The 26,469-nt window shown below is 51.8% G+C and overlaps 1 protein-coding gene across 9 annotated transcripts in view; it reads right to left on the bottom strand.

Moving 5' to 3' along the window:
- Positions 1 to 926: 926 nt before the first annotated feature.
- The window catches only part of RXRG (retinoid X receptor gamma), a 213,299-nt gene continuing 187,756 nt past the window's right edge, over positions 927 to 26,469 (bottom strand). For 7 of the 9 annotated variants that reach the window (XM_059146739.1, XM_059146737.1, XM_059146738.1 and 4 more), the window contains 8 exons: positions 18,428 to 18,572; positions 16,074 to 16,253; positions 10,271 to 10,431; positions 10,016 to 10,145; positions 8,822 to 8,954; positions 7,476 to 7,567; positions 6,153 to 6,258; positions 1,106 to 1,403 (listed from right to left, as the gene is read on the bottom strand). In XM_059146739.1, the coding sequence (XP_059002722.1) occupies positions 1,256 to 1,403; positions 6,153 to 6,258; positions 7,476 to 7,567; positions 8,822 to 8,954; positions 10,016 to 10,145; positions 10,271 to 10,431; positions 16,074 to 16,253; positions 18,428 to 18,572 (1,095 nt within the window). In that variant the 3' untranslated portion in view covers positions 1,106 to 1,255. The other 2 variants (XM_059146736.1, XM_059146745.1) reach the window with 2 other exon arrangements.

Genomic DNA, 26,469 nt, shown 5'->3' with positions numbered 1-26,469 from the left:
GGGGGGATGAAACCAAAGGTACCAATCCCACCAAACATTTACTGAATGCCAGCTTCAGCCTGGGCACCCACAATGCCCTTTAAGAAATTCCTTCCAGTTACGTGGACACCAGTTCAACAACACACGTTTACTATGCATCTGCTGTGTTGTTGGCCCTAGATCAAGTTCTGGTAAGTAGGACTGCCATGGGCAGTTGTTCATGTTGTACACTGACAACCCTAGGGGGAATCATGTAAATCATAGTATAGATTTGTGTATCCATTAAGTTCTATTCCTGCAGATGGCAGGATGGTGATTTGAAGAAGATGGGCTATCTACATAGTCTAACAGTGGTGTCAGAAAGTCTCTGCCCTTGAGGCGCTCACTGTCCACCAGACGGTAGGGCTCTAGGACCACCAGGAAACCACAGGCTAGAAGCCAGGAGAGGTTTTCTCTTTCCATTTTAAGAACAGTCTATGCAGGGTCAGATAATGATGGAAAACAAATTAGGTATACTCTGGTCTTTTTTGCTAATGTTGCTGGTTAACAGCGGAAAATTCTTTTCTTTTGTTACTACCTCCTACCAACTCCCGGGATCCAAGAACCTTCTTCCGTCAAGAGAGCATCTTCTCTTGGCCTTAGGCTCAATTGCTCCCAAACAGAACAAGGTTGTCTGCACTCATTATCCTTAGGAGGAAGAAAACAAACACAAAAAACCAAGCTGACTCTGAAAGGCCGCGTTTCTTCCCAGTCTTGCCGGGGAGGGAGGGGGGCGGAGCGGCTCTGGGCCAAGTGCGCTGTGCCCAGTTTAGACTCAGGGTGCCTGACTGTGGGATTTACTGTTTCGGGACTCCAGCCCCATTCCCCACCCAACAGCTTTCCTCCGCCCGCTAACAACACTTCCCCAAAGCACAATAACACACCCCGTGCTCCAAGCGGTGCCAACATCGTATATATTATTTTATTATTCGCTCGTTTGCTTTCCATGGCAAGTGAAAAAATAATTTAAACCAATTATATGTACAGAGGCTTGGTTCGTTTTTCCAGGAACTTCTAGAAAGATCCCCATCCCCTCAGACTGCCAAGAAGGGCTTCCTTGAACATCTGTACAAACTCCACCTATAAAAGTCGCAGACGTAGAAAGGTTTCTTTATTGTAAGCATCACATTGTGGGAACAGGAAGGGGTCAGGGTGGGAAGCGGAGGAACGTGTGCAGGATGGGGGTCCACACACACCTGCCCAGGGTTGGTCCTGGGTGGGGAGGCTGCGGCCGGGGTCAGGTGATCTGCAGCGGGGTCTCCAACATCTCCATGAGGAAGGTGTCAATGGGCGTGTCCCCGATGAGCTTGAAGAAGAACAGGTGCTCCAGGCACTTCAGGCCGATGGAGCGCAGGGCTGGGAGGCGGAGCAGCAGCTTGGCAAACCTGCAGGGAAGCCGAAGGGGCGTCAGGAGCCGGGATCGGCCGCTCCGGGCAGCTGTCGACACCGGGGAGCTCGTCAGCTCTCCAACCTGGGAGAGGACAGGGGGCCTGGAAGGGCCACGGAGGCAGCTGGACGAGCGTCAGTCCTAGGAAGCATCAGCTCTGTCCTCCCCGGTGGGCTGTGCTGTGCTCACACCACACTCCCTGCGCCAGGACCGCAGGCCACCTCAGTTACCAACGCTCGTTACCGAAGTGCAAGCAGCTGTTACCAACATGCACGCTCGGCTTCTCGGGCTGTGCCTCCCTTTCAGTCAGGAGCAGGGGGCGATCCCCCTGAGGGGCCGTGGTCTGGGTGGGAGATGACACACACACGTGCACACGCACTCACACATTCTCACATGTGTGCATGCGACAGAACCCCACCACGTCATACACACACACCCATGCACGTGCCTGACTCTCATCACACACATACACATGTGCACAATCACATGTACACACCCACATCCTCACATGGGTGTGAATACGTGCAAAGGAAGCCCCCCATTGTGACATATGCACACACCTATACACACCTGCCTCCTACGTCACACCTATATACACGTGCACACCACCACACATACATACTCGCACATTCTCATACATGCTCCCATGCCTCACACGTGTATACATGCACACACATGCCTCCACCACTGCCACACCTGGGTGCACAGACATTCACTCTTACACACCCTGACATACACACTCATGCATATGCATACACACCTATACACACTCACACATTCGCCTTCACTCTCAATACCCTCCTACGCGTGTACACGCACACACGGGCTTTCCCGCACTCCTCTGCACTCCTGTGCCGTCAAGGACCTTGGCTGTGAGCTTCCCAGGGAAGGAGGCCGGCATGTGAACAATGCGTCTCACATCTGCACCCCCTGCTGACCTCCCGCTACCTGCCATGTCTCCCATCCTGCTTCTGTAGGCCTTCTTCATCTTTCAAACCCATTTGCCAATGAAGCTTTTTTTTTTTTTAATGGTATTAACAGCAACCGGAAATCGGGAATTCATAACTTCCAATAAAAGGCCAAGAACCAAAACCGTATCAGCCACTCCTGCCTTAACTCAGAGGCTCTGGCTGGGCTGGGTCTTCACTGAGCATCACAACATGATTTCAAGAGTGAGTTTCAAGCTGGAATTTTAAGACTCCTTGAAAATGTGTCTATTTCTATATTCCTACGCCATGAAGGGTTACGGAACAGGGGCAATTCAAGAAACATAAAATGGCACCACCTAAAAAGGTAGGCATTCCTTCTTTACATGGAAAAGCTAACGGTGTACACCAAGGCCCACACAACCCTCCAGAAACTGTTGATGGTGAAGCCTCTGAGGGCATCTGCAGGGGGTCACCAAGCAGGAGGAGAGAGTTAGCTAGCGACACTGACTAGCTAGCGTCCAGACTCGGCCACAGCAGAGTTTCATGGAATTAGGGGAAGGGAAGGACTTCTCTAGAAGCAAAATACAAAGTTAGCCTGAGCTGTGACTCCGAGAATATATTTAGATCTAAATATATTTAGATTGTATTATACATTCTAAGAATGCCAAAGTTTTATAATATATAAAACACTAAATACAGAAGGATACTGCTGTCTTTGCCGACTGCGCCTGATTTAGGAACTGAGAGCAGGACCACGGAAATAAGCATGACCATGAAGAGCCAGAGCCCTGGGGAGGTCTCCAAGTTCCTCATTCACCCAAGGGTAGCAGCAGCAGGCCCCAGGGTGAGAAGATGTGCCCGAGGCTCTGTGTCCTCCTAAATTTCCATCTCTGCTTTCAGGCTGGAGAAAGCAAAACTCAGCCCCTGCAAAGTGTACTTCTGAAGAGTGTCCACGGGGTGGCAGCTCTCCACCACTGCGCGCTCTCCTCCACCCGGCCAGGCTCCTCAGCCACTACTTTCTGCAAAGCGGAGGTCACCAGCTGTCTGCACACTCACCCACCTGGTTGAGCCAAGCGATATCCCTGGTGCACCTGCTCAGGCTCCGGGGTGGGGTGTGGGGGTGGGGCGACCACGCTCTGTCCAGGCTGTGCTGGACGCGCCCCAGGGACATGCAGGGGGCCCAGCCTCCACACTCCCGCCCTGCGCCCCAGCTTCTGCCCTGATCCAGCCAACAATCAGGGAGCCCAGGCCCCTGGCAGTCCCGTTCCTAGGAGAACAGGCAAGTTCCCAAGTTTTCAATATGATATTCAGTAGAAACAACTTGAATGTTCCCCAGAACAAGAGCTAAATACACAAGGATACATCCACCCTGTGAAATAGTACAAAATCACAGAAAGGGTAATTTTGTACTTTTCAGTATCTGATAAAGTGCCCAAAATAGCTAAGAGAGGAAAACGATACACCAAACTGTATGATTTCCTCTCTGTAAACACACTTTTTTTTTTTTAAAGAAAAGAAATTTTTCTTAAGATTTTTTACTTATTTATGTGACAGAGAAAGACACAGCAAGAGAGGGAGCACAAGCAGGGGGACTGGGAGAAGGAGAAGCAGGCTTCCCTCCAAGCAGGGAGCCTGAGGCAGAGCTCGATCCCAGGATCATGACATGAGCCGAAGGCAGACACTTAACGACTGAGCCCCCCAGGCACCCCTAAACACACACGTCTACGTACACAACCACTGACACACAAGGATATGGGAAAAAATACCCCCCCAATTTATGATTAATTTCATTACCTACTTTATTCTTAAACACTTCCCTTCTTTCCCACAAAACCATGTTCTGCTTTTATAATTAGGAAAAAGACTGGTTCACGGTTTTGGGTGGTTTTTTGTTTTTGGGGTTTTTTTTTTTTTTTTTTTTTTTGAGATAAATAATGGGACCTAGAGCCAAGTCGGAGGAATGGGTGAGTATGAGCCTGCCTATTCCTAACACCTTGCACATAATACGTGCTCAACAAACATGCTTAGTGCTGCCTTCGAGCTAGGAGATGGGGTAGAAATCACCCACCACCACAGTCAGGAGCTCCCACCGGCCAGGGCCGAGCGGCTGCTGGCTGCCAGCCCCGTCGGTTGGACAGAGCCGTGACCTCACCTGCTGCACATATGAGGGCAACCGCCAGGTGTCCACCAAACCCAGTCTCCCCTTCTTCCTTGGCATACAGAGGCATCTGGAGAATGCTCTGGAATCCTCTGTGACCCACTGGGCCATGTGACTAAGTTCCAGCAGGCGGCAGTGAGTGAAGAGATGGGGACCTTTCCGAGGCCGGTCTGCCCAGATAGCTTCACCCCTGTGTTCCTCCCACTCCCTCCCTCTCCCTCATCTAGACACAGAACACGATGGCGCTCTGGGACACGGTGGAGCCCCAAGAAGGAAGGAGTGGACCCCTGAGTCTTGATGCGGAAGAGAGCCGGCCCTCCGAACAGACGGCCCACCCGGGACTGGCACGTGAGCAAAACGTACATTTCAATCGTGTTCCACTCCTGGGAGTGGAGCTCTGGGAGCTCTGTTCGCCAGCTTGGGCTCCTGACCCCTCAAGGCCTGTGTGTGTGTCCTACTGAAGGCCTGAAACCCACCCACTTGGAGTTCAATAAAAGAAACTCCAGTAAGAACTGGAGCCCAGCTTCTGCACGACTGACACAGACTGGCTGAGGATCCAGAGAAAACAGCTTAAACGGAAATTAGACCTCACAGAGGAATGCGAACAACGAGTGAGAATTCAGAGCTTGTGATATTAACCCCGAAAACAAAATGAATGTCTTTAAGGCAGTTTCGTCAGTTTCATTTTCGGATTTCGGCGAGATTTGAGGATCCCATTCTCTCTACTTCACTAGTTAGCAGAGCAGGAGACTTCTATTTAGCTGTGCTTTGGGGAAAGCATTTAAGTTTTTTGTTCGTTTGTTTTTGTTTTGTTTTTAACGACTCAGAACACCTAAAAGGGTAGACAGCTTCGGGGATCTTCTGATAAATGTCCTCCTCTTTAGACAAGGATCTCAGGGCCAGAGCCAACTAGAGGACCTTGCCAGAGGCTACACAGACGGCCTTGGGGAACAGTGGCCACGTGTTCTGGCTGCCACGGTCAGTCTGGGCCTTCTAGCACAGGCTTCAGTGGGGGCAGAGCAGAAAGCAGGGCGGTCAGCCTGGAAAGCACAACCTCTTGGAAATCAGACATACTTGAGGTCACATCCCAGCCCCACTGCACACCAGCTCCGTGTTTGTGGGCAAGAACCTTGGAGCCTTGTTAGAAACTGGAGATGATGGGACCCACATTCATTTGCTCATCTGCTTGTTCATTAGACACTGAAAGCTCTATACTGGGGCGCCTGGGTGGCTCAGCTGGTTAAGCAACTGCCTACAGCTCGGTCATGATCCCAGGTTCCTGGGAACCGAGCCCCGAGTCGGGCTCTCTGCTCAGCGGGGAGCCTGCTTCTCCCTCTCCTGCCCGCTCGTACTCTCAGTCATTTTCTCTCTCTCTCTCTCTCTCCTTCTCTCCAATAAATAACTAAAATCGTTAAAATAAACAAAATAAAGCTATATACCATGGGCCCAGCCCTGCTTTAGGCTCTGGCTCTGGAGTGGAGAACAGCAAACAAGATCAGGTCTCTGGCTTCAGGGAGCCAACGTTTTAGCAGCTTTGAGCTTGTTGTTAAGATTAAATAACACATGCGGAACCTAGACGGTGCCTGCTGGGCGCCGCCATGTGTTTGGGGCAGGAGAGAAGGACAGCCTCGGCCAGCAGATCCTTCCAGCACTCCCCTACCTGCCAGGTTGTTCCGGATACTTCTGCTTTGTGTAGGCCTCGAGGGTGGCATACACCTTCTCCCGCAGAGTCTCTACCTCCGAGGGGTTGGATAGCCCCTTCGCATCTGGAAAAGATGACTGATTTAGCCTCGGGTGACACACGGCACGTGGACCCCCTTCCACACGGCTCCGTCTTTCTAATTACTCAGTTACTCGAGACACACTGGGACAGGGAACAGCAGTGAAAGAAACAAAGCTGGGGTGCTCGGTGCCCCGGCTCTCCTCTCGGTGCCCAGTCTACCCAGTAGACCCTGGGAACAAAGGTGTAAAACCCTGTTAATGGCCAAAGACACCCACCGCGGAGTCCAAGGAAGGGAGTTTTATTTTATCCAATCATTCTAGAAACATGACATTCACACACTTACTGAGTGCCTACTATGGGCTGTGCCTGGACGGAATGCTGAGGTGGGGCACAAAAACCAGACCCACCCACGTGAGCACCCAGCCCCCCTCCCTCCCCAACCTTTCCTGACTCCCCGCATGAGCTGACCCCTGTCTCAGAGCCCGGGAGCAGGGTAGAGTCTGACCGCTCTCGCACACACATCTCTGGTCCCGACTTCTCTGAACCCCAGATGCAAGCAAGACCTTCCTGGCCAGCTACTCTTGGAGGCCCACTAGCCACCTGAGACTTGAAGCACAAAGTCCTAAGTCCTTCCTCTCCCCCCGTTAGGAACCTCCTCTCAGCAAATAAAGCTCCGTCTTTCTAATTACTTAGGAGGACTAAACAAAGCCCCCTGAGAATTACCTTCAACACTGCTCTTTGACGCACTGTCTCTAGTCCATCAGCAAATCCCATGGCTTTGCTTAAAACTATATGTGGAATCTGGGTGCCTGGGTGGCTCAGCTGGTTAAGCGTCTACCTTCGTCTTGGGTCATGACCTTGAGTCCCACAGCGTGCTCCCTATTCAGTGGGGAGTGTAATTCTCCCTCTGCTCTTCAGCCTGCTTGTGCTTACTCTCTCAAATAAATAAATAGAATTTTTAAAAAACCATATGCAGAATCTGACTACTTTTTACCACCACCTTCACCATGACCCCAGGCAGCTAACCTCTGTGGTCTCCCCCATCTGCCCCCCAAACAGGCGCACTCCACACCCATCCGAGACACTTTCAAGATGGCACTAGGAGTAGAAACCATGAAGAATCAGCTTCCTGCCCTCGCCAAGGACATGTTCCCGCGCCCTGCCTGTCTGTCTCAGCTGAACTAAAGGACCGGAGGACAACAGAGCCCGGAGAGAGCCCGGAGGCCGAGCACGGAGGAGGGCGAACCCCTGCACAGTCACCTGGGTTAAACAGCACGATGGCTCGCAGGCACCCCAACTCCGACTTGTCCATCTGCATGTCTTTCATTTTGGAGACCAGCTCAGTCAGGACCCTGTTCACAGGAAACAATGAGAGGCGATGAGAAAAGGGCCGATCCAATGAATGCAGCCAAGGCCCCTTATGTGCCCACCCCAATTTCCAGATGACGCGTCGGGTACTGGGGGCTCGGAGGTGAATAGGATGCAGCCCCTGATCTCGAGGAGCTCACGGTTTCACTGAAAACAAACAGACAAACAAACCAGACGTGGAAGCAATAGGTAGCAACACAAAGCCAACAACGGCCAAGAGCCAAATCCAAGGGAGCACCCAGGGGAGAGCAGAGGGACGGCAGGACACTCCGGCGGGGAGGGCAGGGAAGCAGCCTAGACGATTTAGAAACGCAAGAGGCAAAGCAGGACGAGGGTGTGGCGAGTCTGGAGGAAGATGGCAGAGGCGGACTCCAGAGACAGGGCAGGAATCTCCAGGGACCACGAAGAGGGCTGAGCCGGCCCAAAACCACGCTGGCCTCTGCGTGGAACGTGCAGGGGGAAAGGGCACGGAGGGAGTAGAGACCTCTTGCGTGGACGGGCACGTGGCCTGGAAGATCACTCTTCAGGGAAGTGGAAAGGGGCCGCGGGGCCCTGGCACTGGCCAGAGAGGCTGTTTCCAACCCTAGCCTCCTCTTTACCGGCTCTCTGTCCCTTTGTCCCGAGTCACTCACCCCCACCCGTGTCACTCCTGTCTTTGAGTCACATGCCTTCATTTTCCTTCCACACCACTGAAGGCAGAGCTTCCCAGGCAGAGGCTGGGGCTGCCTGACCGAGGTGGGTCTGCTCCCGCTCAGACGTTCCCCAGAGACCCTGCTACAGGGTCGGGCAAAAACCTCAGCTCATCTCTCCTGCCTCCCAACGTCAGATCCTGGCTGCGCGTGCCCCTCGCGGCCCCCAGGGTAAGCAGTTCAGCCTCCCCACCCGAACCTCCCAGGTAATGTCCAGGAGCCAGTCTCTCCTTTGGAGGCCTCCAGAGGTCACTGGTTCTCCCTTCCGCCCAGCAGCTCTGCTGCTCCCTGACCGGCTCCCCCACCCCTCCCACCCCTCCACCACCTCTCCGCTTCGCCCCCCCTTCAAACCTTCTAGAATCCACCGGCCACGCCCCCTAGGGTCTGCTCTTGTGTTTCATGGTCTCTCCTCTTTGGCCCGCGCTGCTGTGTGGGTGGTCCATCCTGCACACCAGCGCCACCCCCAGACCCACACACTCACGCACGCGCACACACGCGTGCACGCCCACGCGCGCGCGCAAACGAGCCCCGGAAGCAGAGGACAGCCACCTGTCAAAGATGGAGCCGACTCCGGCGCTGTGGGCGCTGCTCCGGTGCACGTGCAAACCGGTGGCCAGGAGGATGCCGTCCTGCACCGAGACGGAGCGGTGGGAGAAGGAGGCAATCAGCAGCTCGTTCCACCCTGCGCGGAGAAGAAAGAGGCCTTGAGGGAAAACGGACCACAGTCGGGCTTCACTGATGATCACTCGAGGCCTGTACTGGGACCCGCGTGGAACAAACAGCAGCATCAGAAACGCGCAGAGGCTAAAAGCCAGCTCGGGACCACTCAGCTAATGAGTGAAGGAACAGGGTAAGACTGGGGGTCCCCAACTCAGGGCCCTGCACCTCCCCCACCACCTCCCCAGTACAGCTCAGAATGGCAGCTTGAGGATAAGGACTCTCTTTCCGCCCCCGATCAACACATATGGGCTGAACGTTGAGCAGGTAATCGTCAGCATGTTCGCTGCCAGGGTGGATAAGGGAGACCTCGAAGCCTCTGCCCTCAGGACCCGACTGCCCGGCTCGATCCCCTTAGCGTCTGGCAGCACCCAGCGAGCACGGAGCTTTCAGTCAACGCTCAGAGACTGCGCACTATCTAACGGGGGTGAAATGAGGGTCTGGCTCCCCAAGGCTCAGCCCGTCTTCATGAACTCTCCCTGTTGGTCCCATGACCAAGAGGAGGCATGGCAACAGGTCACGTGCCCAACATCCCGGAAATGGAAGCCAAGACAGGATGCGGCCCACAGAACCTTCGTGGAGGAAGGGACCCTGGATAAATGAACTTGAGCGGGCACTCTCCGGCGTCTTTCATCGCCTCTGTGAAATGGGAATCCCTCGAGTTCCTACAGGATAGTAAGAAGGGCGCACTGCTTTGGACCGCCCTCTATGAAATGGACTTAGCTGTCTCGGAAAATCAAATGCAAATTATAAAACCGTGGCAAAATTTGCATAGGACAAGAGCCCCACTCTCCATTAACAATGTTTCATTGGGGAAAAACGTTGTGGAGGAGGGGCCACCCAGACGGAAGCACTTGTAATTAATATAAAAAGAGTAACTGAGTCAGGTTATCCTGTTACCAGCCTGGCGCAAGGCTCAGAGGGGTTGCAGCTTCCTCCACTGACTTGATTTCTGATCCCAAGGGTAATTTCAAAATGGCAGCCCAAGTGATGGTCCCAAGAAAAACAAACCTCGATGTCCTTTACCTGCCCGGAGCAGAATGACCTGGTCCTCCAAGGTGAGGTCGGAGAAGTGGGGGATGCGCTTGGCCCATTCAACGAGGGTGAAAAGCTGCTTATCAGCAGCGTGGCATATGTTGGTGACAGGGTCATTCGTCTAAAAAAATGAAACAAAAAACACGAGAGTACGGTGAGGGCAGCTTCCGGGGCTCCAATGCACCCCTTTCCCATCTCCAGCCCCGCCAAGCACTGGGAGGTGGACGGAGCCCTAAGCCCGCATACCGAGTTCTCCATGTTCATATCGCCATAGGATTCTGTCTTTGGTTCAACAGCAAGTTCAGCTTCTAGAATCCTCTCCACAGGCATGTCTTCATGGCCACCACTGGCACATTCTGCCTCACTCTCAGCACGCTCCCGACTCCTCTGCCTTTCTTCTTGCACAGCTGGCACACAGAAAGACACAGAAAGACACGCAGATGTCACCACGTGCCCAGGACAGCCACGGGAAAGCGAGTTACCTACCAGAGCTCCCACTGCCCTGTCTGTAACACAGGCGTCATCCTGGCGCTGGGTCAGAGCTGTCAGGATGTTGACAGATGGAACCAAGCAAGCCCAGCGGCCTGCCTATGCAGGTGCACACCTGTGCGTTTAGCCTGCAACCTTCCCCGTTCACTATGGTGACCAGTCTAAGAAGTTTGCATTTCAAATTTTCATAACCTTGATCCTGTTCCTTTAAAGAGTCACTTCCTCCTCTGTCTCTCAAGGAGCGTCTCCTGCATTTCACCTCTAGCTGCTCCCTCTAGAACTGTGGGCCTGCGATGGTTAAGCAGCGAGTGCATTACTTCGCGAATTCCCTCTGTCAGATTCTATGCATCAGGCTTGGCATTCACGTCCCATTAGCTCTGCCCCTAATGCACCAGCCTGAACACAACATCACCTGATCCAACTTGTCAGGGGAGATCTTCGGGGAGCCATGACGGGATTTAGTAAGTGAAAAGGTGGAAGAATGTCACCTAGATGACATTTCAGAGTCAGCGGCTGATTTGGGGGGTGGGAAAGGGGACACAATCAGAGGCGCAGACTGGAATGATCTTTGCTTTCCCACACTTAGGGTTTTCACCAAAGTTCATCCTAACCCTCAGAACCCTCATGGTCTGTACACAAGGATGGCAGGCAGACCCCCTTCGCAATTCTGTCCTCTCTGTTGACAAATATTCTGTTGGGTGAGTTCCCTTCATTTGTAAAGCTGTGGTTTCCATCTTCCTAGTCCTAGCATCAAGGAGCAAAATTCAGCATTGGTATGCTTTTTTTTTTTTTTTTTTAATCCCAAGAATCAAGAAAATTATCCTCTAAGTGAGAGGTTCACCAGGATCTTGCGGGGATAGTGAGACACAGAGGCTGCAGAATGAACAGGAGCCAGACGCTGGGCGTCCAGTCTGTCACACAAGGGACGTCAGTGACTGGCCAAGGTGGGTCTGAGAAGGGTAAGACCGCAAAGACACCACTCACACTCCAAAGTCTCCAGTAGAGACCCTTGAAGACGCCTCAAGATGAGAATGATATTCAGGGGCTGGGACGGAGGGAGGGGGTAGGAAGGAAAGAGTAGAGGGAGATGTGGCATAAAGAGAATAAAGCTGGGCGGCGACAAAAAGAAGAAACAGAAGGGAGAGAGGATAAAGAGAAAGTAGAAAAGAGGAGAACCAAAGTCATGTACTTTGGAGCCCAAGAAGTCTTTTTCAAAATGGGCTCTACCACTTCCCAGCTAACGGATACCAGACAGATGACAGCCCACCCAGCCTCAGTTTCCCTAACGTAAAGGGGGAATTACCATACTTGAGTGAGGCTGTTTGGGGAAGATTAAATGAAATAATTATAAAAAGTTCCCAAGCACCTGGGTGGCTCAGTCGGTTGGGCGTCTGCCTTTGGCTTAGGTCACAATCCCAGCGTCCTGGGATCGAGCCCCGCATCGGGTTCCCTGCTCAGCGGGAAGCCTGCTTCTCCCTCTCCCACTCCCCCTGCTTGTGTTCCGTCTTTTGCTGTGTCTCTAATAAATAAAAAATATCTTTTTTTTTTTTTTTAAGTTCCCAAAAAGGTAGTTTTCCCTTCCCTTTGTCTCTGTCTGTGCTCCTGGGACTTCTGTCTGGTCCTCCTCCCTCTCCCCTGCCCCCCCTTCCTGCCTCCCCTCGTTTCTCCTCCCCCTTCCTTCCGGCCCGCTCGGTTAGCCTTCGTTCACGGACAGCACAGACGCTACCATGTGTAGTTTTATCTGTCAGCTGGACTGACTGGTGAAAGTTGAGTGCTTCTTGTATTAATCGTTTTAACATAGGGGAGCAGGCTTCTATTTGTCTTGATTTTAAAAGATGGGGAAGAGCAAACTAAGTTAAGTTTCCTTTATGGTCCTCAACTGGCTTCTTTGTACAGCTCTGTACCATGGAAGGGGAATAACCTTCAACCTTCAACAAAACAACCTGGGCTTCCGGGAATTCGACTCTAATTCCAATCCTGCCATTAATCGTGTGATTCTTTGCTGGTCCCCTCTCCTCTTTGTGCCATAAATCTTACTGCCACAGCAGAGGAGTCATATGTCTGTTGCTGGAGAAATCTTCTATGTGGCAGACATTCTGAGGTACCCTACTACACGCATTCGGGATATATCCGGGGGACACTCGGTGATCTAAAATAGCACCAAACTCGGGGGGCCCCTGGGTGGCTCAGTCAGTGAAACGTCTGCCTTCAGCTCGGGTCATGCACTCGGGGTCCTGGGATCGAGCCCCGCGTTGGGCTCCCTGCTCAGCAGGGAGTCTGCTTCTCCCTCTCCCCTACTCATGCGTTCTTTCTCTATATATAAATAAATAAAACCTTCAAATAAATAAATAAATAAAATTATACCAAACTTCTGCCTTCTAACAGAATTTTATCCATTAACCCAACATACATTTATTGCACATTAACTCTAATAGCCAAAATTTATGGAGTGCATGCAACACTTTGCACAGATTACACTTCGCTCAATACCCCATAACCCTCTCAAGTACTAGTAGCCACAGAGCAGTTACGTAACCCGCCAGAGGTCCCAGAGCTAAGAAAAGATGGAGCCAACACGTGGACACGGGCGACAGCCTTCCGAGCCCACCCCTCAGCCCTCTGTACCTGTTCCCAGTTCTGGGCCGGTTGTACTAATGACGACCACACAGGGCTCGAGAGGGATGTCAAATGCTACTCATGAACTGCCTCAGAAACAGCCCATTATCTAACTATCCAAACTCTGGTATGTGACCAGAAATCACGGAAGTAGACTTCCCCATGACCCCTGAGGGTTATTTGGAGCCTGGAAGCCAGAGGGTCCCAGTCCTGTATCAGCTCGGCCATTAGCCTGCTCAGGAGGCTTCGTCAGGTCCCAAGGCTCTCAGGACCTTCGTTTCTGTCAGGAAACAAATGTGTGATCGCTTCTCGGCCTTTTGGCTAAGATCAAGTATAGGAAACAAATGTGTTACATCGGAGAACAGCAAATGTCCACGCCGGCTTCACCACTATGTCCCCTGAAAAGGCAACGGGTCTTGGGCCCTGGCTCCCGGCAGACACCTTCGGGGCCCATCCCACGTCCCTCCCTTTCTATCTACTCAACTCTCCAGAAACTCTCCATTCAATAGTTTCTCTCCGTTGACTGTTCCAGAGTCGTCTTACTCTTGTCCTCAAGGCAGTGTCCACCCTGAGCTCCCGATTCTGTAAATCGAGGTCAGAAATGAGAGCGGTGAAGGAAGTGCCCAGCAGCCTCGGAAAGTGGCCCCTCCTCCACTCAGACCCGGGGCCCATTCGCTCCCCTGCCCCGATTCCTTTCGAACTTCTCCAAAAGCCCCTTTACCTTCTGAATTTTTTTTTTTTTTTAAGATTTTATTTACTTATTTGTCAGAGAGAGTGAGCACAGGCAGGCAGAGGCAGAGGAAGAACCAGGCTCCCTGCGGAGCAAGGAGCCCAATGCGGGATTCGATCCCAGGACGCTGGGATCATGACCTGAGCCGAAGGCAGCTGCTTAACCAACTGAGCCACCCAGGCGCCCCACCCTCTGAATTTTTACTACTCAACTGTTCATCACTCCCATTTTTCCACATTCTTTTCAAAAAGGCAGAAGCCAAAACTAGACAGGGCTCCATCAAAGAATCAGAACAATGCCAGCTTTACAGGAAGGACTGCCCAGGCCCTTAGAATTCCCATGTTCCGGTCTGACTGACTTTTTCTTTCGTGAAAGAGCCACACTTCCTGCCCTTTGTGTGCCAACCACTCTGACTGGAACGGAGCTGAGGGCGGCCGGGCTTGAGTTTTGGGAGACGGCCGGTGTGCAGCAGACACGGCCGTTCCTCTGAGGGACGCCTTTCACCTGCCTTTAGTTCCATCTCATCCGCAGAAGGAAAATGCTTGTTTTTCCAAGTCATCCTGAATTTACCTCACCTGTCCTGAGAGACGAAAATGGCCCCCTACAGCCATCATGCTCTTGCTGATGGGAGACATTCTTTGGGGTCTTAAATTTTACGTGTGACCATCATGGCGGCAGAAGCCCCACGGAGCCGCAGTTCTGTCTTGGTGAAGAGACAGTCTCCACCAGCTGATTTTTCACCTCACCTGTTCCGACCGGTAAGAGCATGGATTCCTTGACAGCCAGAATGACACGAGCATGAAGCAGGCCCTCAGTTAACACTCGCTGCAGGAGGGAATGAAGTTCTCTCAGGAGCTCCTGCATGACTAAAACTTCGGATTCCGATACTCAGTTTAAACCACTCACCCACTCATTCGGCAATTACGTATTAAATGCCTACTCTGTGCTAGTCGTGGCTGACAAAGCAGTCGGGGGGAGAGCAGAAAAACTTGCCTTGGTGGAGACAGAGATAAACAAAATAAGTATGTTAGATGTGGTGATACATGTTGTAGAAGAGACTAGGAAGAACCCGGGGTGGCTGATGCAATTCTAGACGGCGTAGACAAGCAAGGCTTTACCCAGAAGTAAGTAACGGTCTGAAGGAAGAGAAGAAGGGAGCCTTGCAGGCACCTGGCAAGAGGGCGCTGCGGGCAGAGAGACATTAAGTGCAAAACTCCTGGTGGCCCAGCAGAGACCAGCAAGGCTGGACCAGAGAGACCTTGGAAAACTCCCCTCACCAGCCCACACCGGTTTCCTCAGCTGCGGAACGGTGAGCGCTAGTAAACGACTCTGAAGGGCCACCTCCATCTACCTCAGACATGCTAAGAAGGTCCATTTTTGCTTCTTGGTAGCATTATCTCCTCGGAGAAACTCCGAGAACCTTTTCTTCATTGATCCCTTCAGTCAGCCTCCCCTATTCTCAGAGAAAAGAAGTTGCTGGAGAATGAGGAGTCACCTGGGGCGGACGACATGCCTTGCCCCCATTTCCTGGAGAGAGGCGGGACTTCCTCACTCTGCAATCGAGTAAGAGGCACCATTCATGCTGTGTCCTGGCTTGAGTTCACGAGTTAATTAACTGCCCGATTCGATTTGTGATATTTAGCAGAAAGACCTTTCAATTTTCTAAATGACCGTAAAGTACTTTCAGGTTTTTTATTCCTTGCTCTGCAACAACCAGTGTGAACCTATGCTGTAAACTGAGAGACATAACGTCCTAAAACTGTACACCGACGGTCTCTCTGAATGCGAAAGCGATGTCCGATCACTGGTAAAGCCAATAATCCCTCTCGTCCATGGGATGCACCAGCCTCAGAAGAGCTGTAGCAGCCCAAGGTTACATAAGCCCACAGAGATGGCTCAAACCAGTCAACCTTCCCGTGAGGATTAGAGGCAAGGAGCCTGCTCTGCCCAGAAAGGCCACGAAGGATCCGAATGACCCATGTGTGGGGTCCAGGACCCGGACGACAGCTCTGAGACTTGCTGCCCGGCTGAGAGGAGCCCTGGAGAGGGTCCAGCCTGCAGACCCCCACCTGAGCGTGGAGGAGGAAGGCGCTCCTGCTCTCTCTGCTCTGGGGGACCCGCTGCGTCGGGCAGGGGACTCGACCGCAGTCCTCGGGAGATCAGGAGGGTGCTACCGTGGTTTATACCTGTCTCCCCGCGGGGGCAGGGCCTCACCTTCCCTCTTCATGCCCATCACCAGGCACTTCTGGTAGCGGCAGTACTGACACCGGTTCCTCTGGCGCTTGTCAATGAGACAGTCTTTATTATCGCGACACGTGTACATGAGGTCTTTCCTTATGGTTCTCTTGAAGAACCCTTTGCAGCCTTCGCAACTGTACACGCCATAGTGCTTCCCTGCTCACAAGAAGAAAAAGTTAACCAGGCAGAGACAGTCCTTGTGTTCATTTGGACCTTTCCTTGACAAGAGCCCCCTTGGCTCTTCCCCAGGGACCCCAGCCCACCACCTGGGCTCCGGGACGGAACGCAAAGAGCAGCCAGTGGAGAAGGCAGGCTGGACCACAGGGCCCAGACGAAGGCAGAGTCAAGAGGCCCCTGCTCGTGTCTCCCGTCCGGAATCGCCAGTCCCAGAGAGAGCGCTGTCAGAAAAGTCCTGACCCAAGATTGTGTTTACGTTTATTTTATTAAGGCAACTCTTGTGTTTATTTAAGCGAAATGTTCTGTCTCCATCCAAGACATTAGTACACGTAATAAATAAAAATATTTATGCTTGTTATGTAGTATCTAGCAGGAAAAAAAAAAAAGCCCTCAACTTCACTAGTATTTCCCCATAATTGAGGCCCCAGGACATGGGAGCCCCACTGAGGAGTACTGTCTTCCACCACAGACTAGGAACAGGAACCTGGGTTATGGATTTTTCTAGATGCTCTTGCTGTTGGGAGAAATAAATTGATATATGATCTTCAGAGCATAAAAGGACATGTAGTCTTATGACCTAAAGATCTGATGGAAGGCGGTTTTGCTTGATTTAGAATATTCTGTTACATGTTTCATTGCCTTGATTATGTGTTCCACACAGTTTCCAATGACCCCAGCCACAGATGGCTCCTTTGTGTCAGGAGAGCCACCACGCGCACCTGACAGGGGCACCAAGAATGAGTCACAACCTTCCTTCTATGCAGCCCTTCTCAGATCTACACACCAGACAGCTGTGCTCAATCGATTTGAATGTGGAAACACAGAAGGAAGCAGATCATTCGAACTCTATTTACCCCCAGTTCTTCAGTGTAACCTGTGATGTTGTTTAGCTGTGGACCCAACATTGCTTTCTACTTCCGTTGTACTCAGGCTGACGGAAAACTGAATGTGGAGATGTCCTTGAGAACCAGTCGAGACACGCATTTGCATCCCAGGAGCTGACGTGTCAGAGGAAGCCGCCCTCAGGTAAAATGGGGGCTCGAGATGGCCTGCCTGCTGAAGCCAGTTGGGGCTCAATCAGTGGCCCACACCAACCCACTGAATGCATAGCAATAATAAATATGGGATTTTATCTTAGGCGGAAAAATCCTAAGGCTCTCAGCTCTGAAGTATTTGTCTCTGAGTAACATGGTACCTGCATGTCATTCCCATGACTCTCCCATATTTGAGTGAAATTCCCAGACTTTCAAAGAAGCCATAGCAGAGGAAACCGTGCTGGGGTGTGACCGGCCTTCTGTTGGGCAACGGCCAAGCCCGCACGATTTGGCAACCACGTTTTGAGAGCAAGCGAACAAGTCAGCCACACTGCAAAGTCAGTTCCAGGCCCCAGGAAATTTTCGATGGAGTGAATTTTGCAGTAGCTTTGGTGACAACAGGAAGATGAGGAATCCTCAGTCCGCCACCATGGACAGCCACACGAAAGAGCCTTCCCCATCTTCTCATTCATCAAAACAGAGATTCTCATGCCCTCAAAATTGGCGGGGATGCGGGGTTGGGGGAGGGGAAAGAAGTCACGGAAGAAATGATTTGGGCAAAAATGGAAGAGAATCAGAGAGGATGAAATCTATGAAAACACAATTATTTCTACCCCTGAAATCATGTGAAAAACCTAGAATGTTGTAGAAAGAAATATGCTAAAAAAGTCTTTAGCTTCACTAGGAACATTACGGATAATGTTTTTAGTTTTCTTGTGTACTTTTCTAGTTCTTCCTACATTGGGACATTTCCTACCCTGGGACAATATTTTTAGAATTAGAAAAAAACAATTTTTTTTTAATTAAAGAGATGACTAATTACAACAGCTTCACTATGCCACATAAATGGTATACACCATAGTAACTCCAGAGAGGTGTTTCTGAAATGCTTCCTATAAATCCAATCCTTAAAAATGAACTCATACTTTAACTTTACACAGATTTCAGGCTATGAATCCAGTGCCAGAAATTTACAGCCTGGGCCCCATGCTGGACCATCCTCAAAGGCCCTTTTTCTTCCACTGGGTACAAAGAAGCTAGGTAAGCAGTGGAACAGGCGCCGTCTTGGGGCCCTCACTGGACGGGACCCCCAAGAGTGGCGTCTGCTTCTACACGTACCTGAGGATCTATCCCCACAGATGGCACAGATGTGTTTCACCAGAGATCCGGGGCTGGCTGATGGGTAGTTCATGTTTCCAATCCCAGGAAGCCCCGGTAAGGGTTTGATGTCCTCTGAAATGCTGACGCTGTTGACCACATTTAGCTGTAAGGGGAAGAAATACAATAAAACACGGAGACAGAACAGACCCAATGCCTGAGATGGAAAGCAACGAGGGTATCCTCGCAGAAAAAAAATCTATTTCAAGAAGTAGTTCGTAAGTACAGAGTATCCGAAACTGCCTGTTGGGGGGATATGAAATCAAGGGAGAAAAAAAGTGACACGGAGGAACTAAATCATTTGTAACACCAACTCCTAAGTTGAACATCACAACACATGATCAGAATTATTATTTTTTACTCATTTTACCCGTGTGTTTCTTTAGAGCTGGAAATCCACCCTGAACATGCTTAAGACCCACTTAGAACAAGTCAACTATGTGTTTTTAGATGTTGTTATAATGGCAGACTGTCTATTCAGCAGTGCTCCAAGAGGAGCTACAGCTCTTAGGCAAAAGACTTTGACTCCAAGAGAAGCAAGCAAAAAAAAAAAAAAAAAGGCAAATCGATTCACTAAGTCAATCAACAGACACTGGCTGAGTGCTTACCCTGCAAGGACTATGTCAGGCTCTGGGGTACAAAAGTGAGGTCTAAAAATACACACTCGTAAGGAGTTCACAGTAAAATGCAAGAGAAGGTCATCTCAACAAGCCCACAGAGGGTGCTAAACCAAATGCCAAATCATTGCAGTAGCACCAAAACTGGGTAGAAAGCCCCAGATCATGGTGTTGAACTTGACCATAAGGAACAGGCCATCATCCAATGAAACTGGAAAATTCATACAGCCAGGGACTATGTGCTTTGTCTTCCCCACACCCGACATGGGCCTGGCACATGGTAGGGAGTTGGTGTGCCCAAAAGGCTGAAGAAATGAACGTGTGTGTCCCTGTCCTCAGCCCTGTCCCAAGTTCACATTGGGTCCTCAACACCACCACCTCCATGCCTTCCAGTGCTCGGGGAGATTACCGAGAGCCACGGCTGAGTGCTCTGTATTCATCAAATCGTCAATACACATGACAGAGGCAACCACTTAGCAGAAACTGTGAGTGTCCATGAGCACAGCCCAACCTTCTAGGCACTGTGAAGGGAGACAGAAAACCTAGATCTTTCCTCGAAAATGCACACTCTCATTGAAGAGTGGGGACGGGCACAAAAAATAGGAACACTTACAAGTAAATTCCCAGGTGGTACCGAGTACCCATGTGTTTGGGTCCAGTAGAGGCACCGGGTAACTATCTGGGAATGGAAGCAAGTTTCCACTGACTTCTGTATGGTCTACATGAATTTTGAACCATACTATCTCCCTAAAGTGACAGCAATTCTCAAACTAAACCAAAGGTAGGATTTGTTTCTCTATTCAAGGCCTTTGGGACAGCAGGGATAATCAATAAAACATAAAACACAATACAGCCTGAGTTATGTTCCTTCTAAATGTACAGCTTTTCAATTCACTAAGCAAATACTTACTGAGCACAGGAGGTGGGGGCAGAGGCTCGGGTCAAGGGCAGTAAGGGATGCAGAAACACAAGACAGCCCATAGCTCCTTGCTTGGAAGTCCAAGTCATCGGGAATTTTTAAAAAAATTTGTACGAAGGATGCAAACACACGTGGATGGGAGACTTCTCTCTCTCTTCCTCTCCCCCACCTTCTGCACGGGGCTAAGACAGGGTATCTAGAACTCGTACCCAGTATTTGGCTTTGTTTTGGCATCACACTGTGGTTCTCAGCCCTAGATGTATACCTGGGAGCTTTAGAGGAAAAAAAACAAAATAAAAAGAAAAGCAGATGCCAGGGCTCCACACCCTGAAATTCTGAGTCAATGGCTCTGAGGGTCATTGGTACCGCTGTTCCTCTAGGTTTACCAGGAAATGCTAATACGAAGTCAGGGCTAAGATTCACCAGTTTGGCAGGAAAAACATCAATCACTTTGTTGTCTCAGGGGGCCGGACCGACTCCCAGTCTGCCCTTAACAGCCCTGGAACTTCAAAGAAGTTACTTATCTTCATCCATCCCAGGATCTGTATCTGGAAAATGAGCCTAGTAAGACCGAGTCCACAGAGTCGCTGGGAGGATTCTGTGACGTAACACCGGAAAATCCCCATCACAGCGCCCGGCACCCAGGAGGGGCTCTGTGAATTCCGGCTCCTACCATTCTAATAAGATCCGGTTCATCGAGACGAGACTTTTGAGTGTTTCTTACCAGTCGACATTCTACTCTGTGCTAGGAATTCTGCAGTAAATGAGCCCACATCCACCGAAGGGGTTAAATGATTCCATTTCTTGGGGCGGGGGTAGGGGTCGGAAAACTAATGCTGTCATGATACTATCTAGGTTATCATTACTTCGGATGTGGGACATAGTTAAACGTGTACGGCTTTTTAAGAAATAGGTTGAGGGGTTTCTGTTGGTGTAGATTCTAGGTGACAACTTTTCTGGAGCATGACAGTGAAACAGCTGTCACCCCTTAGATGCACCCATGAAATGTCAACACTTTAGGTCAGATGACCCCAGAGAAAGAGCCTCTGGCTGACCAAGGCTCTATACCCAAAGCCTCAGATGGAGCAGAAGGGATATGGGAATACGGAGGAGGCCGCCACCACCTGAGGCTCTAGAGGCCACCCCTCCCCTTCCCCTCCCACTGCCCTGACCTGTGGGACCAGCCTCGCCCCCTGCAGCCTCCAGAGGTCAGAGACAGCAAGTACTGTTAACGCTACTGTTAGCACTACCCTCTACAGAAGGCCTGCTTGGCGCTCACAACAACCCCGTGAGATCATTCTAGTCTCCAGATGAGGAAACCGGGCCGGAGAGCAGTTGGTTTATTCGAGTGTCCATTCAGAAATACTCCGGGGATGCAGGAAGGAGCACAGGGGCAGCCCCTGCCTCAAAGGGCTGGGCCGCTGATGAGACTAAGAGTCAGCAGGGATTGCTCAGGAAGGAAAGGCCCCCACTGGCATCAGGGAAGACTTCCTAAAGGAGGCGGCATCTGAGCTAGGATGCCACCGGCAGCCTTCAAAAGCGGCAAGACTCCTGAGGGGCCAGGGATGGGCTGGTGATTGGCCAAAGCTCCCCCCCCCCCACCCCAGAGCAAAGGCCCCTGAGGGAAGCTCGGGGGCTCCCGTGGCGTGTGGATGGCTGGGAGGCGAGGCCTGGGGGATGGGCTGTGACAAAGCCCGAGGCTTGCCTGGCTAAGGAGAGTGGATTTAATCTTGAGAAGCAATTAAAAGCAGCCACTGGAGGGTTTGCACGGAGGACCACTGCTCCTGAAACTCTGCCTCGGGGAAGGAAATGAGGCAGCAGCTCCAGGAAAGCCTGGAGGAGGGAGACACTGAGGCTGTCGCTCTGCCCAGTCGCAGGTTAGGGGCCTGCCCAAGCCGGAGCCCACGCTAGGAGCTCATTCCTCCTTCACCGCAAGACCTGTCAGAGCCCCTGCCCTAGCGGCTTCCTGACCCACCCCAGCGGTGAGGAGCTCCGTCTCCCCCAGCTGGGAGCCGGCAACCCCCTCCACCGCGTCTCCTCATGGGGCAGGGGCATGCTCCCTTCTCCACTGGCCTCTGCCTGCTTGGGGTTCATGTGGGCTCCGCGCGAAGGTAGATAGGATGAGAGGCAGCCACCCCGGAGTGCAAACCCATTAGCTGCCTGGCCCAGAGCCCCCCCGGCTGTCTTGTTCCATTAGAAGCGGCTCTGCCGAAGCGAGCCCTTTCAGAGCAGGGGTTCACCAGGCGGCTGGCCGCTCCCTGAGAACAGGGGCGAAAACACACTTGACTGGCCTGGCTTCCATTTGCAGCCTCTCAGCCAGGGACCAAATGCTTCCCGGATGCCCTAGAGCCATCATGGAACATCAGGTCCCGCATTTCTGAGCTGCTCTCAGCCAAAATTATTCCACTGAATGCAGATAGGCGGAGGGCCTGCCAGGCCAGAGGCAGGCCCTCCTTTTCCAGGGACCGGACTCTGCAGAGTGGGGCTCCTTTAACCCAGTGAGAGTCTTTGTCGTGAGGAGTAGGGAGCTTGGACTTCCCAACTGGGAGAGAGGAGCCCGGGGTTCCAGTGGACTCCTGCGCTTCCTCACTGTGTGATCTTGTCCGGGTCACTTAACCAGGTCCCTGCTTCAGAGACTCGGTTTCCTCGTCTACAGACTCGATCCGTGAGTGGTTTTTCCAACCCAGAGTGTGTGTGTGGCTGGGCAGTGGGCACGGTGAACGAGAACGCTTCTGATCTCCTGCCCCGAGTTCACCCAACCTGCTTGTATCTGACACACACAACAGCCTTCCAAGCGTGCTTTCTCTCGAGGAAAAGACTTTACAGCTTAACTTCTTTAAATCACTACAGAAGATGATTCTTAAGGTCTGTTCCAGCTCTAACACTTGCAATTTTTATTACTTATGTATTCTCTGTAAAAATCTACAAGGGTAGTAATTCGGTTATCGATCACTACCAGGGCAGGAATTATCAGGGACAGAACCCAGGTCAGGCAACTGGGTTCAGGTGGGGGCATTCCAAGGACATGCAGGGCTTGCTTCCACGTCCAGACAACAGGCAGCACACTCACACACACACACACACACACTCACATACACACACACATACATGCATACATACACAGAGTCAGGAAATGGGGGCCTAGATCCTTTTGTCTGAAAGCCCCATAAATATCTTCCCAACGACATATTCGGTGTTTCTGGAAATTGCTCCCTCCACTTAGATACTCCCCAGAGCAGAGACTGGGTCTTATAATTTTTTTTTTTTTTTAATCTCCAGTGCCTGGTTCAATGAATGCTTATGGTAATGAACTTCTGTGGAACCTCTCAGCAAGAGTGCGCCAGAATCAACAATCACACAGGGTTAGAGTATAAATCACTGAAGTGTGTAGTATCACCTAGGTGTAATAATAATCACGTCACCACCTTACTGCCGTAGAGTGCGTAAGAAGTGATTTTTCAAATCCAGAGCTCCCTTAATATTCATAACTATCCCTGTAGAGTAACGAGGGAAAAGCATGTTACCCCAAAACAGAGAAAAGGGAACTGAGACCCACGGAAGCCTCAGTGGTTTGCAAAAGGTTACAGTCCCCGCCCCCACAGTACCGGATTCAGTTCCCTTTACTCCTCGAGAATGAAAATCCAACAAGAGCAAAAAAGAGCGAAGCTCCAACAGCAGGACAGAGCAGGGAACGGGAGACGCAGCTGCTGCCCCCACCCACAGCTCCCCCGCTCCCCTCATCCCGAACCTGTACTTACCCTAGACCCGGCTCACCGCAGGACCATGTTTCCTGCACGAGTCCCCCTCAGACCCGTCCGGGGCGAGGAAGACAAGATGCACAGAGACCTTCTATGCGGGCGGTTCAGAGTCCAGCCCACTGCAGCTAACAGATACGAGGTGCCCTGTGTCGGCCGCTTCACTGGGCAGAATGTTTCTGCTCAGGGGGTTCCAGAGCCCGAGCCCACAACACCGCTCGGTGTCCAGGGCTGCTGAGCTTCCCCAGAGCTTGGCAAGCTTAATATAGCTCCCGGAGTGAAACTTGGCCTCGGCCTCTGCACACAGCCCAGTTGGCCAGGACCACAGCTCTCAGCTGACCTTTCAACCCCAATCCCTCTGTACAGACATATGGTCCAGGAATAGCGGCCCTGCCACTCGCTCGGCTAGGAAGCTGAGTTTATTGGTTCGGTTTGGCTCAGTCAGACCGGAGCATGGTTGCTAAAAGCAGCCTTGAAGGATGGTGTCTTGCCCACTCCCCACCCACAAGCCCTGTCACTGTCTGTCACCTCACCCTGTCTTATTGCTTCATAGATACAATGATTGCCGTATGAAACCATCTTGTTCCTTCCTTTGCTGTTCGTCCGGCTTGCCTGCTACAGTGTCACCACTGTGAAGCAAAGACTTCGGCCACCTTATTCAGCGCTTATCCCCAGAACGCAGGACAGCGGCAAGGACCGCCAGACACGCAGCAGGTCTTCCTAAAAAGTTGAATGAGTGGACGGGCGCGCCCTGCCAAGAGTTTACTTTCAGCCCAGAACTTCGTTTCCTTCTGTCCCCAGCCCATGGGCCAGGACCTACCTCCCCGGAGTCCATTGGCACGAAAGAAACAAACAATATCTCACATTCTCAAGGGTAATTACCAGCTCTGCTTGTGACAGGAGGTGAGAGTGGCTTAAATACCGAGGGGCCATCCCCGCGGCCGACTGGTCCCCACCCCTCTGAGTGGTCACACACTCTCATGGAACAGGCATGTGGGACGTTCAGAGCTGCCTTTTTCCTGCTCCCTTCCCTGGCGCCCTCATGCCTACCATCGCCCACACACGCTGCCTTGCAACTCTCCTGTGTGATGTGCCACGCCCCCTTGCGGCTCCTCAGGTGCACTAATTCACCATCTTTTGATCCTTGGCAGCCAGAGGAAGATCTGGGGGTCACGGACTGAGTCAGCACCCACCACGGCAGCAAGGTGAGTGCAGCGTCATGAACACAGAGTGGGTGTCAGGACGCTGGGGCCAGAACCCCGGCTCTGCTGCCGACTGGCTGTATGCGGGGGGACCTGTCACTTGAGCTCCCTGGGCTCTGCTACTTGAATTGGCGAGATGAGGACAATGTAGACAGAATCAGTGGTTCTCCAGTGGGCTTTCGCCGGCTCCACAAGGGCCAAATTATGGGATGGGGGAGAAATGTATACTCTGAAGGAGATCCTACGGGTGAAACCATCAGATTACAAACTGGAGCTAAAAGGCCTAGCCACATGTGACCCATTTGCTTGTCAAATCTTGACATCTAAATGGCTTCAAGGGAAAGGGACAGCTCCCTGGAGACCCCACCAGCCCAGCTGACCGATGTCCGCCCCACTGACGCACCTCCGTTGCCTGCCTGGCCCCAGCTCCCGCAATCCCACTCAGTGACCACCCCCAAGGTCTTCTCCAGATGCTTGGATCCCCCAGTCGATAGATTTCTGAATCCGTTAACACCTCTAAAGTTCTGTGACTCCACATGGCTTTGCTTCCAGACCCCGCACCCAGGAAGCCTCTTGAAAGGGATGGTCTAAGGGTGGTCTCAGAAGTTCTCCCTGTATTAGGAAGAAATACTGGCGTGATGGGATTCCTGACTCTTCTCCAAAACCATAAATTCCAAGGAAGCCTCAGAACCTACTAATTCTGCGGTTGGGGCAGGACAGTGCAACCCAAAAGTGAGATGCCCGTAAGTAAGAGAGGGGACATGGCAGATGGGATTATTGTTGCCAATTCTTCACATCCTCTGCACTCTGTCTCCGTAGTACTTCCGGCTGAAACAGGCACCACCTAGTTCCCTGCCCTGCCAGTGTTGGGATGAGCCACACAGTTCGCTTAGGCCCATGGGACACTGGTGGGCACAAGCGAGCAGTGGCTTCACTGGACCCTGCTGCTCTGGTTTTCATTTTGCACTCGAGAGACCCCACGAGAAAAGCATGCCCCCACAGCTGTCGCTCCTTTACTCTGGGACTGAGGAGCAGACCTGCACCGCGTCTGCAGACTCGCCCAGCCCCCCACCATCTGAGGCAGAGCCACCCCAGCCAACGTAAATTTGCAAGTGAGGGGGAAAAAAAAAAGTGTGTGTTTTTGTAAACCATGATAATTTGAAGATTGTTACGCAGCATCATCCTGGCAAGAACTGACCACCACAGGAAAGGAAGGTGGACGACCTCGCTGCAACACTGCCGGCAGGAAGCGGCAACCGGCCACCCTCGGGGTCCTCAGTGCAGCAAGGACATGCCGTCCACGCACACACCCCCTCCCCTCTGTAGCAGCAGAAACACGAGGAATTAGGGGAGGTTTCCTTCCTGGGTTTCCAGTCTTTTCCTCCATCTCAGGGACAACGGGCCATCTTCTAGATCTGTCCATGTGCCACACCTGCCCAGTCCTCCTCTCGGGGACCAGCTCCTGGAGAGCAGACACGGCATTCTGATCATTTCCACGTCAATATCGCCC

This window comes from Mustela lutreola, chromosome 14 (assembly GCF_030435805.1).
Source record: "Mustela lutreola isolate mMusLut2 chromosome 14, mMusLut2.pri, whole genome shotgun sequence".
Lineage (NCBI taxonomy): Eukaryota > Metazoa > Chordata > Mammalia > Carnivora > Mustelidae > Mustela > Mustela lutreola.
Note: the sequence above shows the minus strand (reverse complement) of the source record. Positions and strands in the feature narration are given on the sequence as shown.